Here is a 17717-nt window from a genome sequence, read left to right on the forward strand (position 1 = left end):
TCCGCCAGCAATGGGGTTGGTGCCCCGGGGACGTTCTCCCTCGGGCGACTCCGGGCCAGACGCAGTCCAGGGCAAAGCAGGGAGATTAGGAGATAATAGTGGGTGTGGGAAGCACCGGATCCAGGCACCGTACCCGGCTGAGGGGCGGAGCCGACTGCGAAGGGAAGCCCCGCCCCAGCCCCGACCGGCATAGCCCCGCCCCCGCGCTCTAGAGTTTCGGCCCTGGCTCCCACCCTGCACTGAGTCCCGGGACCCCGGGAGAGCTGGAGGTGTATGGTTGTGTTTCTTCTGCCCGCGCGGGGCATCACTTGCGCGCTGCAGAAAACAGGGAGCTGCTCCTCAGCCAGGCTATCTTCTCCTACCGGCACCCGCAACCCCCCCCTGCAGCCGCGGCCGGAGCCGGGGCACCCTCGCCCTGCGCTCACCGGAGCCCTGCGCTGCGGCGCGGGTTCCACCTCCGCGCCTTTTCCGCGGAGCAACACCAGGGAGAGAGAACCGGCGCCCGAGTTCTGGACACAGCGCTTGGCGCGAGGTGCGGGATGGAGAGCAAGGCGCTACTGGCCCTCGCTCTGTGGCTCTGCGTGGAGACCCGGGCTGCCTCTGTGGGTAAGGAGCCCACTGCCTAGAAGGAAGGAGGAGAGGTCGGGTGCGGGCGGAGAGATGGGGATGCGGAGAGGACCTGGAGGCCGGCTCTAACTCGGAGTTAGAGCTGGAGAGATTAAAGTGACTTGACACTTTGTGTTCTTTCATTTACCGAAGAGGAAGCTGAGGCTCAGTGACTGGCCCAGGGTTACACAGCGACTTGGTGGTCTTGTGAGCCCAGTTCCATTTCCACGACTCTAGCCTCGGACAGAATCCTTCCTGAGCGGGAGCGCGTCTGCAGAACCGATACACCGCTGGGCTCTCGGGAGGCGGGGATGGGAAGAGTCACAGAGCTGGCAGGCAGGAGAGGCCCCCCCAGGCGGGGACAGGAGGTGATAAAATTGTCCGGCTGCGCGCACCATCCTAGCCCGGTCTCGTGAAAGGAAGCCCTGCAGGAGCCGCGCGACCCAGGTCTTCCCCATGGCACCGTGCGCCTCGCTCTGCCTCTGTAGGAGTCGAACGAGGACCCAGGTCTACTGTTCCCTTTAGGTTCGAACTCACACACACACCCACTGTATAAGGTGGGGTCCAGGAGAGAAGGAAACTTTTTCTTATTTCTTGGTGCAGGACACCTCTCTCCTTGTAGAGAGAGAGAGAAAGAGAAATTGGGGCTTGGATCCGGGGTTGTGTGACAGCTTCCCAAAATGTCTCCAGGTAGTAGTCACCTTCCTATTTAAAACAGTTTAACATCTTTCAAAGCTCTTTGGTCCTTTTGAGTAAGCACATGGTCAGAAGTTCACGTTCTGAAAACCTACTCTGAGGGATTTGGTACCTAAGTTTGGTGCCTCTCGCCACTCTCCTTGCGGTCTAAAATTTCAGTCTCCTTCAAGATCAGGAACACACACGGCCTTGAAGTAAATAAATTCCCTTTCTCTCTCTCCTTCTCTTTCTCTGTCTCATCTTTCTAACATCTCTTTCTAATCTCTTCTGTAGCCATTGTTTGCTGCTTTCCAGATTTCCACTCTTCAGAGGGTGAGAAATGGGAGGTGGTGAAACAGGCAGAAAAAGTAAAATGGTTCAGGGGAAAATTCCTTGTATCAAAAGAAAAGAATCACCTGTCTTAAAAGAAAAAAAAAAAAGACATGCATATACCGTAACAAGATCATCTGTCTACAGTTACTGAATTTTCTTAATAATGACTTGGTTCATCCAGGCCAGCTCCACCAGGGACAGTCATCTGTCCCTGACAAGACCTCTCTCTCTTCCTTTATGGGAAGAGAAAGAAGGTCTGGAACATGTGGTTTGTTACTGTATCCTACAAAGACATGAGTTGCTTTTGAGCCTGGGGTGTTTCATAGAGCAGCAGTAGTAACCGAAATCGGGTTGCCCTGAATGTAACGATGAGGTTGCCCTTTTGGAGTGTGTGACTTGCTTAATTGGATTGGGCTATAATTGATGCCATCAAATTCTAGAGACAGAGGCACTGTTGTTTTTCCTTCCTGTCTTTGAGCTGGAAGGGTAATAGTGCACAAATGAATTAATTTTGGTTATAGGATTTGAACATAGAAGAGCTTTATTGAGTAGCAGCGTATGTACTTCTTAGAGTTATTTCTTTAGAACTTTCTGAAGAGCAGACCTCGAACTTGCCAATGAAAATGAATGAAGCTTATTGGAGCAAAAAAGAAATTGAGCGTTGGTCTACAGATATGAATTTGAAGTTACCATTATTGATAGCCTTGTTGAATAGTTTTTTGTTGGAGACATGTCTCTAGAATAGTATGGTGTTGTTTTGGCTCTCGATGAATGGAGAACTTTTTTTTTTTTGAACATAGGAAAGTGTGTCTAGAGTGTGAGATTATCTGTGGCAGTGATTTATGAGAGATCTTCAAGAATCTCTTGTTTTGGTGGCCATAGCTTATTTAGAGCTTGATTTTTACCATCATTTTTCTTTTCTCACATCACTGTGCCCAGATAATGGGTTCTTTCTCATTTGGGTCATCATGCAAATTAAGTTACTGGTTTTGACATGTTTCTCAGCATAGGATTTCCCAGTCACGTGTGATATCTGTGCTCATCCAAACAAATTGTTTTCATTTTTCTTTTCTTAGACAAAGTGGGAATCCATTATTGGAAGACTCTTCTTTTGCTTTTAAACATTTTGCTTTATTTTTGCCTACTTGGGAGGGGGGCAGTTATTTCCTTTATATTGAAAAGTGCTATGTTGACTAACTGAGCATGACCACCCAGACCAATAGCTATCCACGAGTGGCCCGTAGACCCTCTATGACCAAGTCACCTGAAATGCTTGTTAAAATGCAGTTTTGTAGGCCTAGGAATATCCTGACACATGCTAAAGTTTTCAGAACCTCTGCCCCGAGCACCTTACTTCCAACGCCAATTAGTTTCTGAGATTTACTGCTGTAACTTAATTTTCAATTTAAAAAAAAATCGATATTGATCAACAAATCCACAGTTTTGTCAGCAACTGATTTTGCACCTCTGAGTGAGCGTCTGAGAACACGTGTGATCAGTTGCCCCTTTTGCCTGCAGCTGTTCGCACTGGGGTCCGTGGATTCAGTGCTCTGGATATTTACACTGGGTATTTGTTCATGCTCTGCTTATTCATACTCTTTTGTATTTGCTAGTCCTCTCTTTTATTTGCGCAACAGTGTCAATGCCAGCTTAGGCCTGGAGAGTCATGTGTTCTTAGTGGATGTGAGTTAAGGATCCTATGAAGCTCGGTGCTTACCCAGCACCCATCACTTTTTTAGGTGGTATTTTGAAGATCTGGTTATCAGTTAAGACCCAAGCATGGTGGACAGTTTTTCTTTCTCTGATGCTTTTACAGCGCCTGGTAGCTTTTTGCATTTAGTTGACAGAGAACTCAGTTTTCTTGCTGTGGAGTGACCCATGGTGAGGAATCTGCCCCATGGTATATTTAGGTAAAGATACGTTTTTTTGTATATTCCAAGCTTGGTATCAGGACAAGCTCAGCGCCTTGATTAGTAAGTTGAGATTCCCCAATTGTAATTCATTACCGTTACTCTAATTCTGTTCTCTGAGGGAAAGTATATTAATATGCATTTGGAAGATGTTTCTTTCCTCAATTCCTCTCACCTAATTTCAACGTGCAGTGTTTCAGCCTTGGCAGTTCAGTTACCAGGGGAAGGGCGCTAGAAAATTGATAAAGGCAGATGAGACGTTCCCGTTCCCCCCAAAGTACATAGATGAACTATATAGAAATGTCTCTAATAGTATTCATTAATCAGCAATTTAGTCGAATGTGTGCATCCTATGTTTTATAAGAAGTGTCAGTGGGTCCTTTCCCAAGGGAGTGAGATCATCAGATGAAGGTTCATTTGGTTTCAATGTCCCATATCCTTTTGTAAGACCTTGAAGTTGGCAATGCAGGAAAACAGGAACTCCACCCTAGCTCCATGAATTGCAGAACTGTTGTGTTGGTTTATGACCATCTGCCCATTCTTCCTGTTATGACACAGTTGGTGAACTTTTACTGGGAATGGTGAAAAGTAAATTCACAAGTTTTACACAATGAATTGCTGAAGAGCCTTTTAAAGTATGGAGTATGCGTTGTTTATGGAAGCTGTTTCCTATTGGGTCTGACTCAGTGGCAATTACATTCATTTATTTAATTTGTTTCTAGGTTTGCCTAGTCTTTCTCTTGATCCACCCAGGCTCAGCATACAAAAAGACATCCATACAATTATGGCCAATACAACGCTTCAGATTACTTGCAGGTAAGGATTCCTTTTAGATTCAGATTTCCTGTGTTAAATATTTCATTGTTTATTGAAGGAAAAATAATTTCCATATGCAGAATTGTAATAGAGTCATAGTAATTGTTTATAAGTACTGAGGTTTCTAAGAAGTGGTGTAATAATGAAAAAATGAAAAAGCCCTTCTCCCCAAAAATTCTATACAATTTTGCTGGCATTTTTTCCCTGCTACCCCCTGCCAACCCACACATGCACACATGCACATACACTAATAACCAGTATAGCACCTGGAGTATAGTATGTAGTACACAATATATGTTGAATAAATAAATGAAATTGAGGATGTACCTTTAGAGTTAAAGAAGTTTGGGGACGTATTGTTTATACTCAGAATGGCTCTTGGACATCTGTTCAGCACTTTTCAAGAACTTTATTTTATGGTAAAATTCTGATCGTAGTATCCATTTAATATTCAGCCATTAATATTACTGAACGCATGTCCTGCTGCAGGTTGGTGTTCTGGCATGTCTGTCTCTCACTAGCTAGCAAGAAGTCATCCTATTGATTTTTGCTAACTGGGGAAATAAGCCTCTTCGACGAGAAGAATTCTGCCTTCCAATTTCACTGTTAACCTTCCAGCCCCTACCTCTGGAAGAAAAGTAGGACCTCAGGGTTTCATGTATGAGTATGCATGACAGACGCAGAGGCTTCTCAGGACCAGTGTGGTTTTGGCAGAGACGGTGGGTGGAGAGTGCTGATGTCCACAAACAGCCCTGGGAAGCTTGTTGCCATTGTTTGTGCCTGACAAATGCCAAGTGTTCAACACAGTGACACAGATCTATTTTAGCTTGCCGAGTGTAAAGGATACTCTAGTCCTCTTATCCAGGGTCGGTCACCAATACCCAGCCCTTGGGAAAAAGCAGAGTAACAGCTGCTGTTTCCCTAGCTTTGCTATTTCAAGATGTGTTTCTCAGTAGATGTTCCTCTAACCCACCCTTGACAACAAAGGTTATTTAAAATCCCCCAAGACTCCATACTCCCTTTACGTCCCGAAAAAGCTATGGAGTATGTTAAAAGTGACTTCATTAGTGTAGCTGTAACCTCATGGACATTTCAAGTTCTTTAAAGAAGGGTCCATGATGTTACATTTTTCTTGATGTTGACTCTCTTCCTTGGGGCTTTGTAGAGAAATGCTGTAATAAAAGTAATCTAGGTTTTGATGTCATCCTCCAAAGTTTCTACGAGTCTCTTAGATAGTTGCGTCCCCTTCGTTCCTCACTTCACCTCTTACTCTCCTGATTACCCACTTTTATCTGGCTTTTCTGGCTTCCTTGCATCTCATGGTCCAGATAGGCACCCACACCAGGGTCTTGACATCTGCTGTTCCCTCTGCCTGAAATTCTGTTTCCCCCAATATTCATACGGCCTAGTGCATCAAGCCTCCAGAACTCTTCACTCTTTTCTTTGCATCTTCTAAATTTTCTCCATAGTACTTGTTGCCACCTTGTACACATTTTACTTACTTTTGAAAAATGTCAGCTTTATTGAAATGTACTTATTTTTTTTTTTTACTGCCTGTCTTCTCCAACTTGACTGAGGTTCCATGAAGACATTGGCTTTTGTCTGATTTGTTCACTGCTGTATGCCATTTTTAATAACATTTGGCACATAGCCCATGCTTAATAAATATTTATTGGATAAATGAATGAGTTAATGAGTAGAAAACTCGAGAATCCCTATAAGTGATTTCTGAAGCCGAGCCTCTGGCTTTTTGTCATTCATCCATATAACGTGTCATTGTTAGTAGAGGGCTGCGTTTCTGTCTGTTGAGGCGTTTATGTAAGTTTGAGAACCAAATCTTCTATTTTCTTAGAAACAGCCTCCTAGTGAGGCATTTCACATGAATATTTGCTTGGAATTAATTTTTCAGGGGAGAAAGGGACTTGGACTGGCTCTGGCCCAACAATCAGAGCGGCTCTGAGAAAAGAGTGGAGGTGACCGAGTGCAGTGAGGGCATCTTCTGTAAGATGCTCACAATTCCAAAAGTGGTCGGAAATGATACTGGAGCCTACAAATGCTTCTACCGGGACACTGACATGGCTTCTGTCGTCTACGTGTACGTTCAAGGTAAGTGGTTAGATGGAATTCACTTCCCTAGTTGATTTACCGGTTACAAAACACAATGGGCGCAAAGAAGAATCGAGGACAACAAAGTCTTGCTCTGAAGGCTCTCTGCCAACAGGAATAAACAAAATTCTTCTCTCCCTAGACTTCCTCGGAGAATAAGACTCATTGATTTGTTCTGGAGCGTGGGCCCCATTACTTCTCTTTTGCCCAATTCACTGGGTTCTGATCTTTGTTTCTAAGGGAAATCTGTGTTCACAATTGGCTATGGGGATTTATAAGAAGCCTTCTGATGTTTGAGGGAAGAAAAAAACAAACCTGAAATCCTTGAAAAGGAAGATTCAGGGGTGAATTATGGAGAGGTTTCTGTGGAGAGATAGGTTATCTACTGCAGAGTTGGAGATTTCCCCAAGAATGCACAGGGATTCAGCCAAGGGCTCTGGAGTTTTTTGTACATAGGAACCTTTCTTCCCCCGACGTATATGTCATAAAAAACAATTTCCATACACTTGTGCAAATGAAGACCTTTCCTCAAATGGCCTTTCAGGGACAGTGTTTCTTTCCTTTGCTGGTGTGGTCTGAGATCTTGGATGATATGCCAAATCTTTCTAGAATTTGCAATTTGAGATTGACACCGTGGAGGCCAACTTAACATCTGTGTAGGGTAAAATACATGTCACGTATATTTAGTATTTATAATCTGAATTAGTCTTTCTTCTGTGTTGCAAAAATCTTACATTAACTTAGTTTTCCTGGAAAAACTTGACTTAACTCATGAGATACCAATCATATAATTTTGATGAGTGTAGGTGTTCCTTAGCATTTCACTTAGATATACTCAATATTTTCTTTTCAGTAAGGATAAGCTTTTTAGACATTTTATTTATACAGTTCTATACCTCTTTACATCCCAGAGGATTTGAAGCAGGTGAAGATGGCTTAGACTTTTTTCCAGAAGCATCTTTTGCAGAACAGGAATTTCATCAGCTTTGGAAAACACACTCTCTTGTCTCCATTTACATTCCAATGGGCAGTATGGTTAGTGCAATGGAAAGGTGGAGGCCACATCAAGATAACGTATGTCACTCCCGGATTGCACAGTATTTGAGATTTATTTCTACCCAGGGTGAGCACAATCCAAGATAGAATTCTGTGGCGTCTTCCTCCCTTCTGCAGAATTTGAGAGACATGTCTCAGATCTTGGAGAATTTCTGGCTCCTTTTGATCTGACAGTCTTGGGAGATCAGGCTTTCTCAGAAGATTGCAAGGATTTCCTGCTTTCAGGCTGTCTGGAAATACTACAAGATGAACCTCTCCCATAATATCTCGTTATTTCCTTCTCCCCAAGTCAGGAAACCTGGAGACATGTGAAAATTCATTTCGTGAGTTGCAGTAAATATTTTATTTTGAGAGGATGGGTGGTTGTTTGGGTTTCTTTTGTTTATTTCCTTTTTTTTTTAGGATACCGAAATAGAACTGATTGACTGAATAGCTTTAGTTTGACGTCAAGGGGTTAATTTAGCTTCCCAAGGCTTGCTCTCTAAGCAAGTTATGTAATATTTCACAGCATGTGGATAAAAAGATAGGTAATTTTAAGAAGTAGCGATCTCCAGCACTGTTTATTTGTACACTGCCTGTCTTTGGGTATACCATCAGATTCTGCTTCCTGTCTAAGCCTAATGTTCTAGGAGGTGAGCTGTCTAAGATTTTGGTGGTGAAGTTTAACAATGGAAAAGAAAACACTGAAGTATTCCCTATGGACAGTCCTTTAATATCCCCTCTGGTCTCCACCTTACTTCCTGCATCTTCTGACCCCCATTCCCTCCAGCAAGGGATGGAGCCAGGAAGTGGGTCTTGGCCTCGTAAGATAATGTCTATGGCATGTGGTGGGCTGGATTGGCTGCCTTTCTGTGCTTTCCAGCTGGGAAGGAAATCAAACTTCTGCTGTTGTAGGGAATTAGCTGCTTTTCTCCCCTTTGGTTTAATTAACTCTTTCTTCACTTGGACCAGCCATCCTGAAGCACTCTGAAAATGCTTGGTCAGGGGAGTTGGGGATGGCAGTAAGGACCATTGTCTCTCTGGGACTTCAAGCATGACTTCACACCAGCTCTATCTCTGGGGAAAGGAGTCAGCAGCCTATTAACATCATATGAACAGTGTTTGAATGAATCTCTCTCTCTTTTTTTTTTCTCAGTCTTTGCCATGGTGGCTTTTCAAGTTTTTGTCATTGAAGGTATTGATGACTGCTGACTCTTAAATACATAACTATTAAACATGAGTTTATGAAGAACCTTAAATCTAGTCTTTACAATCTTAAAGTACACAAAGCTTTCTCTTGAATAATTGAATTAAAAGTTGTTAGTTATTTCTTTATTTTAAAGATTCTTCGGGGACCATTAATCTGTTTTTGTGATGTTTACATTATTTGCCTAAAGAGAGAGAGCAGGAATTTCTTTAACATCAATAAAACTCAATAGGTAAACTATACAGATTTAACTTGAAATTTACTTCAGTATTTATATATAGTGTATACAAAAATGTATGTGAAAATGAAGATGTATGCACCTTCATTTTGAAAAAAACTAATGATTAATCTGCCTAAGTGTGGAACCGACAAAATATAATCTGCTTGTTGATAACCCTTGCAAAAGAAGCCAGTCTCATTCTAGGAACTTTCTTCCAGATTTTTTACACACGCACACACACACACACACACACACACACACACAGCCCTCTGTAGCATCCTTGGAGCCAGATATCTACCAGCAGACCTACCTGTGGATTCCTTTCCCTGGTATGAAATATCATTCCCCATGAGGCACTTCTCGGTTAGAGTTATGAACCTGAAAGAGGACCAGTAATGCCATTAACTAGCAGAATTACATTTTCTTCTAGATTACAGATCTCCATTTATTGCTTCTGTTAGCGACCAACATGGAGTTGTGTATATCACTGAGAACAAAAACAAAACTGTGGTGATTCCTTGTCTGGGGACCATTTCAAACCTCAATGTGTCACTTTGTGCAGTAAGTTAAATCGTCTTTCATCATCTCTTACGTTTTCTTAATTTTAAGCTAATATAATATTATTATAATACATATTATAATACATACATTACATATTATATTATATAATATTAAGTCAGCAATGTGTTGTAAAGATCCTTTAGAAGGGTCAAAATGACAATAAATAAAACCAACTTGCCTTTTAAAAAATTACATGAATTCTTTAGTGTTCATGGTTTTCGCCTTTGGATAACACTTGATTGAATATTTGATATTTCCTTTTCTACCCAGAGGTATCCAGAAAAGAGGTTTGTTCCTGATGGTAACAGAATTTCCTGGGACAGCAAGAAAGGCTTCACTGTTCCTAGCTACATGATCAGTTATGCTGGCATGGTGTTCTGTGAAGCAAAAATTAATGATGAAAGTTACCAGTCTATTATGTACATAGTTGTGGTTGTAGGTAAGAGGACAGTTCCTTCCCATAACATTAATATCAGACAGTAAAGCCTGGCTTACTGTATTAAGATCCTGGAGGACAAGGGATATTGAAAGATACATTAATTCACGGTTTGGTGTTAGGCAATTCATTACATCTGCTCTTCTCTACCCAAGAAACCTATGTGCAATAGAGTTTTTCCTCCTTTCTTACCAAAACCAAGGATGAAAAAGAGTACTATTATGGGATCATATCTTATGGAAAATTTAATGTTCAGAGCATTGCTTGGCATCAATTTTAATTACACCTATTTTATGAGAAGTTCAGTGACTTCCTAAAGCTGGCCCCATTGATTATCGGCCACTCAGATTTTACAGCTTTTCTGTTCACTGGGCTACAACATCTTTGAGATCCCTTCAGGGCTGCGTTGTAAATCTCTGTAGGCCAGTTTCCTGGGAGTTACCAAGGACTGGGGAGGCCCTCAGGGAAAAATCATGTGACACATTTTGAAGCTGCATCATTTCTGAAAAAAAATGTGTGCCAAGTTATAGATTTGCTTTCCCTCTTACTTTCTGTTTTTCCAATTTACTTGCTCCAGGGTACAGGATTTATGATGTGGTTCTGAGCCCCCCTCATGGAGTTGAGCTGTCTGTTGGAGAAAAGCTTGTCTTAAATTGTACAGCAAGAACTGAGCTGAATGTGGGAATTGACTTCAACTGGGAATACCCTTCTTTGAAGGTAACACTAACAATTCAAAGCCAGATCTCTAAACACTTTGATAATAAGCTCCAACGAAGTTTGCTTGAGACAAATACGGACCTCTCTGGCCAGATGAAATGTAAGGGCCTTAACTCACAGTAACACATACACACACACACACACTTTAAGACCATTGCAGAACACACCCATGCAAAAAAAGCTGCAAAGCCAAGAACTCTGTCCAGGCTGTGAAGATTAGTTTCCTTTAGGTGATTACATCTTTCCAGGTTGCATTATTTCTCTGTTTTCCAAAGTCCTCGATCTCTTTTCCATTTAAGGGAATTTCTCTTTAAGAGGTGACGTGAAACACACTTCTTAAACATTGGGCACGCTTCCTTGTGTTTCTGTAGTTCATTTTTACCTCATTCCCATTATGTGAGGCTCTAAAATTCCTGGTTCACTTGGTTGCATTTATTTCATCTGAAACCAACTATATTTGCTGTATGCATGATGTCAAGATTTCTGAAGTCCCCTTCATTAGTGTTCAAAAGAGTTCACCAAGGGCCAAGACTTTTGTGGGTATCTAGAAGCTATTGGGTCATGTTATGCTGGACTTTGGAAGTTCAGTAAACTCTTTTTCAGCATCAGCACAAGAAACTTGTAAACCGGGACCTAAAAACCCAGTCTGGGAGTGAGATGAAGAAGTTTTTGAGCACCTTGACAATTGATGGTGTAACCCGGAGTGACCAGGGGTGGTACACCTGTGCAGCTTCCAGTGGCCTCATGACCAAGAAGAACAGCACATTCATCACGGTCCACGGTGAGCTGAGATTTCGTTTGGAATTACCCTGTACCTTGAAAAGTGAGATAATTTAAATACATTTAGGTCAGCTAGCAATTCCTATTTTGCTCATTCAGAAGGTGTTTTTGAGCTCTTGCTAGGAAGGCCGCATGACCTAGAGGTCAAGAGCATAGCTTGGGTTCAAATCCCAAGTTTAATTGATGAGCTGAGCTGATAGAGTAAGTGCTCACTACATATCACTTATTGTCACTGCTATGATTATTATTACTATAATAAGCTGAGGGTTATTAACTAAGATAGTTTTTACATTTTTATTGAATTGCAAGGCAGAGAGGCTTCCTTGAATAAGCCTGAGCTTTGCAATTGGGAAAACCTGTATTTAATTACTTTCTGTGGGGCTTGGAGGAAGTAATTTAATTTCTCATTGGTTCTCACTGACATAAATGTCTCAGTTTAGATGATAATTTGTATGGCACCCGACTTATAGGCCCTGGTAAGGATTTGGATTTTATAATACGGGAATGCGCAAGAAAGTTCTGAGCAGAGAGACATGCTCTGGCTTATGTTTTCATGGAATTACTCTGTGTGTGTTTTTTTTAAAATGTGCAATACTTTAGGGGAGTAAGGGCAGAAGTAGAGACCAGCTAGAAGACTAATTGCACTCATCTAGGTGAGAGATGGTGGGCGGCTTAGACAAGGGTGGTAGAGGTGGAGGAGGTGAGAAGTGATCTGATTCCAGATATATTTTTAAAGATAGAACCAATAGGATCTGCCAATTGATTCCCTGACTGTGGAATGTAAGAGAAAAAGAATGGAAGATGACCTTCGAGTTTATAGCATGAGCAACTGAATGAATGGTAGTTTTGTTAACTGACATAAGGAAGGTAAGGTGGAGAGGAAGATTTGGGGACACAGGGTTAGGCGGCTTCATTTGGAGATGCCCATTAAACATTCAGATAGAGATTTTAATATGTTAACCTGAAACCCAGAGTAGTCAGGGCAGGAGATGTAAATTTGGAGGAATGTACTTGATACTTTAAGCCTGAGATGAAACGAAGGTGTAGATGAAGAGAAGAGGTTTGAGGACTGAGTCCTGGGGCACGTGGGGCGTACATGTAGGGCATCAGGGGAGCAGAGGGGAAGGAGCGCCCAAGGACCCCCAGGGGACTTAGAGAAAGTTTCCCAGAGGAGCAAATGCTTGAAAGCAATCAGTAGACCTGCGGAGTGGACTGGGGGAGAAGGAAGAGCTAACGCGAAGACCAGAGGTGAGGGAGAAGCTGAAGTGTGACATATAGAAATGTGGTATGGGGGCTCTCTGAGCTGCAGCGACTTGGACCCCCCAAAAGTCGTTGACTGCTCACTTGAAACGAACAACTAAACCCAATGACTATTTAAAAGAGTTTGATATTTATGAGAAAAAATATTTTAATTCTCTTCCAGAAAAGCCTTTTGTTGCTTTTGTAAGTGGCATGGAATCTTTGGTGGAAGCCACCGTGGGAGACCGTGTCCGAGTCCCTGTGAAGTACCTTGGTTACCCTCCCCCAGAAATAAAATGGTAACTACTGGAAATACATGTAAAGCAACATTCCCATGAAAATAAATCCTTGGATTGTACTAATTCTTGGGATTTTCCCCCCCATAGGTATAAAAATGGAAGACCCATTGAGTCTAACCACACAATTAAAGTAGGGCATGTACTGACTATTGTGGAAGTGAGTGAGAAAGACACAGGAAATTACACCGTTATCCTTACCAATCCCATTTCAAAGGAGAAACAGAGCCATGTGGTATCTCTGGTTGTGAATGGTAAGTCCATTCAGTTTTCCTTCTCTGCCCCTAATCTATTATAAAGAGTATGATTATGTCCTCCTGAACAGCCAACCCACCTTTCCTTTGGAGCCTGCTCCTGCACACGCATCATGAGGGCTCCTGTGTACAGAAATGATCCAGAGCAGTGAGGCTGAAATGGAGTGTAGGACAGCGTGCTCTAGGTATGTCTGCTTAAGAGGCCATGGGATTGAACCGTTTGGTGGTCAAATGTGAGGCTAAAGGAGACGGTACAGCCAATGGCCAAATGCTGTGAAATAAGAAGGCTGGCAGGGATGGTCATCAAACTCAAGATGCACTAACTTTGCTCCCATCCATGGAATTGTGCACCATGGAATTGGGCTCGCAAAAGCGCATGACTCTTCCTGAATTTTGCAGAAGGCTTTGAGTTTGATTTGGGGATTGATGTATCCGTGATACACAGACAGATTCCAACTCAGGAGGCTTTTGCAGGCTGACATTGTTGGCTGGTGGGAAATGTTTTAATTTTTTTTTTCAGCAGGAGTCTTGGATCTGACTCTGGAGCTGTAAAGTGGGGATATTAAGTTTTTGATTTAAGAATGATTTGAACTTTATTTTTCCAAACTGAAGAATGTAAATAAGTGTTCTGGGTGGGGGAAAAGGGGCATTATGGTCAGGTAGGTGTGGGAGATGCTAGGCTGACGGATATAGGATATTGTCTTTCTCCAGGGGCAGAGACATAGCATAGAGCACCCCATACATCCATTAATATCCTGCTTCAAACACAGTTGGGGAAATGCTTCTCTAGGAATTCTTTGTTTTTCCTACTGGCACGACAGATTAAAACTTTAGGATCTTCTCATGTGACGTTAAGGTGCTTCCCCATAGATCTTGCCAAGCTCTGTATGTCTGCTGAGCTGGGCTTCACTTCTTTGCTAGGACATCAGCCTCGGGAGTATTTTAAAGATAACAGGTTCCAGAAATGTCATGTAGAAGCCACTTGGGTGTAGGAGGTTGAGGGGGTGGAGAGAAGCTGGGGAGCTGATAAGTAGGGTTAGGAGAAGGAAATGAACAAGAAATAATGATGTGAAAATGGACAGTGAATAACTCCATTTCATTCATCCAGGAAGTCACTAAACATTTGATTCCCCCTAATATTGACCCTGCTCCCTAAAACAAACATTAAAAAGAAGTCAAGTTTTGAAAGTATAATCTGAGGCTTTAGGTTGATCATGATGGGAAAATGGTTTCACATTAATGACTTTGGAGCCAAAAAAAGAAAGAAAGAAGGAAAGGGGAGGAGGAGAGAAGACAAGGAACGGAGGGAGGGAGGGAGGAAGGAAGGAAGGGGAAGAAGGAGGGGGAGACGGAGAAGAAGGTGTGGTGAGTGACCTTGGGCAAGTCATTTCACTTTTTTGTTTCATTTTTCTCATGTGTAAAGTGGAGGATAATAACTGTGGTTTTGAGAATTAAATGAATTAACTGGTGTAAAACACTTAGAACAATGGCCAGCACCTAATACATGCATTGTATTATTCACAATTATTTTCTTTCTGGAGCCTTGCCTGATCTTGTGAAATTGGGAGGACAAGGAGAACTGTCCCTATAGTGTAGATGAGAAAATGTGTGCAGGGTGGTGACACTTGCACAAAGTCACTCAGCTTATTCATTTATTATTATCATCATCATGAGGCTCACTCTGAGGATCACTCAGAGTGTCCTGTTTCCAAGTCTAGATGTTCTTTGAAAAATCAGATGGGGGCAGAATCCTGCACTTGGAAAAACACAGGCTTTGATTGCTGAAAGCTTCTACTTTCCATTCTTCAAAGCTGATTGACAATTCAAAAGCTGTCTTTCTCATCTCCAGTCCCACCCCAGATTGGTGAGAAGTCTCTGATCTCTCCTGTGGACTCTTACCAGTACGGCACCTCCCAAACACTGACGTGCACGGTCTATGCCGTTCCTCCCCCAAGTCACATCCGGTGGTACTGGCAGCTGGAGACAGAGTGCACCTACAAGCCCACGTGAGTAGGGCTACACCCTCTTTTTGCTGCACTTTTGCATTTTTTCTATTTATTTGTTCATTTTGTTTTTAGATTCCACATATGAGTGATATCATACAGTATTTGTCTTTCTCTGTCTGACTTACTTCATTTAGCATAATGCCCTTCAGATCCATCCATGTTGTTGCAAATGGCAGAATTTCATTCTTTTTTATGGCTGAGTAGTATTCCATTGTGCCTGTGTATATATGTGTATACATCACATCTTCTTTATTCAGTCATCTGTTGATGGACATAGCCAGGCTATCATATGACTCCATTCTAAGTCAAGAAGGCTCTCTCAAAGAAGGGCATTCCTCAGGTGGCACTCTTAGTCTCCTTGCATCTTCTCTGTGGCTACATTTATAGGAGATGTCATTCCTTGAGGTATCCTGCTTTGAGCTTAGCTAGCTCTCTCTTTAGGTTAGCCCCAATTGTACCCCTCTCGAAGCGCAGTTTCTTTGCTCACTTTGTTAATTGCCAGTCTTTGGTTTTTCTCCTTGTACCAATCAACCAGTGAATACCACGATCTCCTTATCTGTGAGAAGGTCCATCTCAGAGGAAGTGCTGAAGGATGCGAGGGAGCGATAGACCTCGGAGCCTCAGGCCCGGCTTATCACGTCCTAACACAAGTCCAGACATCCTTAGGAAAAACAACAACAACAAGTCACCCACCACCACCCTAGGCAGCTCACTTCCTGTTGTTGTTTTTGGGATGACCCCTTCTGGTTGCTTCCTCAGATGCTGACCATTTCCCACACAAAGGCCACAGTCCCAGGGAGATCGCTTTAAGAAGCCCAATGGCTTCTCAGTTTCCTTGCCTGCCTTTGAACTAAATTAACTTGAATTGTCTTGTCGATCCAATTTATGAATGGAGGTTTGTTCCCAAAATAGCTGCTTCCCTCCCGTATCCTGAATGAATCTACCTAGAACCTTTTCCTTCACTGCCCAGGCCTATTTTTAATTGGCGCCAAGTCTTGTAGCGGGGTAGGGTGCACTGAGCAGTTACTTCCAAGAACAAAATACCAAAGTCTGGCTCTTGCTTTGCTATTGAGGTGAATTTTAAGAAAAATTAAGTCATGATATCATCTGTTATCTCTTTCTTATAGCCAAGCTGCCTTAATGACAAACCCATATAGCTGTAAAGAATGGAGAAACGTGGAGGATGTCCAGGGCGGAAATAAAATTGAAGTCAACAAAAATCAATTTGCCTTAATTGAAGGAAAGAACAAAGTGAGTTGGCAGTTCTTTAATTTGAAAATCTGTCTCTCTTTCACGGAAGGTTGTAGTGAAAGCAGGGTAAAACAATATGTGAAGAGCATTGGAGACTGATCAGCAAATAAACTGGGCGATGAAATGTTAGCGTATTAAGTCAGTTTGAAAAGACCACTGACTTTTAGAAGCACCATTGGCTTATTAACGCCTTATCAGGGCAAGGGAAAATATATCTGCCATTAGCCCTGTACATCTATTGTAAGGTAATTCTGAGTTTACAAACATACACATGAGAAAATGAGTGTAATGTTGTATTAAAACACGTGCTTTATTTCCTGGTTGCCAAAGCTCATTTTGTATGACGTGTGAGCTGCTGCAGCGTAATTATAATGGCACGGATTTGAGTGCCGTCGGTGCCGGAGTAGGAGTCGGGTAGGCAGGCCGCGGCGGTTGTGGGGACGCTGAATTTTAGTCTGAATGCGTGTGCATAAACACAGCCTCCATTGTTTATGGCCTGGGATTTGTTTGTTTTTTTTTTTTTCACAGACTGTGAGTACCCTTGTTATCCAGGCAGCCAATGTGTCCGCTTTGTACAAATGTGAAGCGGTGAACAAAGCTGGGAGAGGAGAGAGGGTTATCTCCTTCCACGTGACCAGTAAGTCCGGCTCCCCCTGGGGGTGGGCTGTCTGATACTCTGTCGTCCTGGCCATTTCCATGAGCGGCACGACTTTAGGAAGGGGACTTGGATGGATAATCGATGCTTTTGTTCATGAATTAGAACTCCTCAGCTCAACGTGAAGTCAGTCCATCTGACTGCCCAGGAGAGAGAATATGGTTTCACATCTGCTTCTGAACCTCAAGTCCCATGTCACATTTTTGTCTCCATCATCAGAGGCTAGCACAGTGCTTGGCTTATTGAGGTTCAGCCAATATTTATGTGCTTGCTGCTGGACACTTGACGAGTGAGTGTCTTGGAAGCAGTTGTAATGACATTGGAGCGGTGCCCTCCCAAGGCTGCCGATTTTCTCTGTTCATCTTTCATTTCATGGCTAAGCTTTAGCTGACTGGACAGGATAAAATATTGCAGTCTAGGCTAATTCACTGTAATAAATATAGCTTTCCTCTCAGTGAGTGTTAGGTATTCATGAAGAATTAATTTTTGATATTCCATGTTATAATTATCTGCTTTGAATTTTGTTGGATTTCAATAAAATCTTATAAACCATGTTTCGAGCTCAAAGTGAAGATTTGATAAATATCTGAGGAATTAATTTACATTTCCAAATA

The 17717-nt window shown here is 42.4% G+C and overlaps 1 protein-coding gene across 1 annotated transcript in view; it reads left to right on the forward strand.

Annotated features, from left to right (window-relative positions):
* The first annotated feature begins 234 nt into the window (after positions 1–234).
* Positions 235–17717, forward strand: part of KDR (kinase insert domain receptor) — a 43354-nt gene continuing 25871 nt past the window's right edge. Inside the window, exons 1-12 of the mRNA XM_072943689.1 lie at positions 235–606; positions 4247–4340; positions 6250–6446; positions 9339–9469; positions 9740–9908; positions 10483–10622; positions 11226–11403; positions 12826–12940; positions 13028–13191; positions 15041–15197; positions 16325–16448; positions 16977–17085. Coding sequence (XP_072799790.1) covers positions 540–606; positions 4247–4340; positions 6250–6446; positions 9339–9469; positions 9740–9908; positions 10483–10622; positions 11226–11403; positions 12826–12940; positions 13028–13191; positions 15041–15197; positions 16325–16448; positions 16977–17085 — 1645 coding nt within the window. The 5' untranslated portion in view covers positions 235–539. The remainder of the gene's footprint in view (positions 607–4246; positions 4341–6249; positions 6447–9338; positions 9470–9739; positions 9909–10482; positions 10623–11225; positions 11404–12825; positions 12941–13027; positions 13192–15040; positions 15198–16324; positions 16449–16976; positions 17086–17717) is intronic.

The sequence above is a fragment of the Vicugna pacos genome, chromosome 2 (assembly GCF_048564905.1).
Source record: "Vicugna pacos chromosome 2, VicPac4, whole genome shotgun sequence".
In the NCBI taxonomy this organism is placed as follows: Eukaryota; Metazoa; Chordata; class Mammalia; order Artiodactyla; family Camelidae; genus Vicugna; species Vicugna pacos.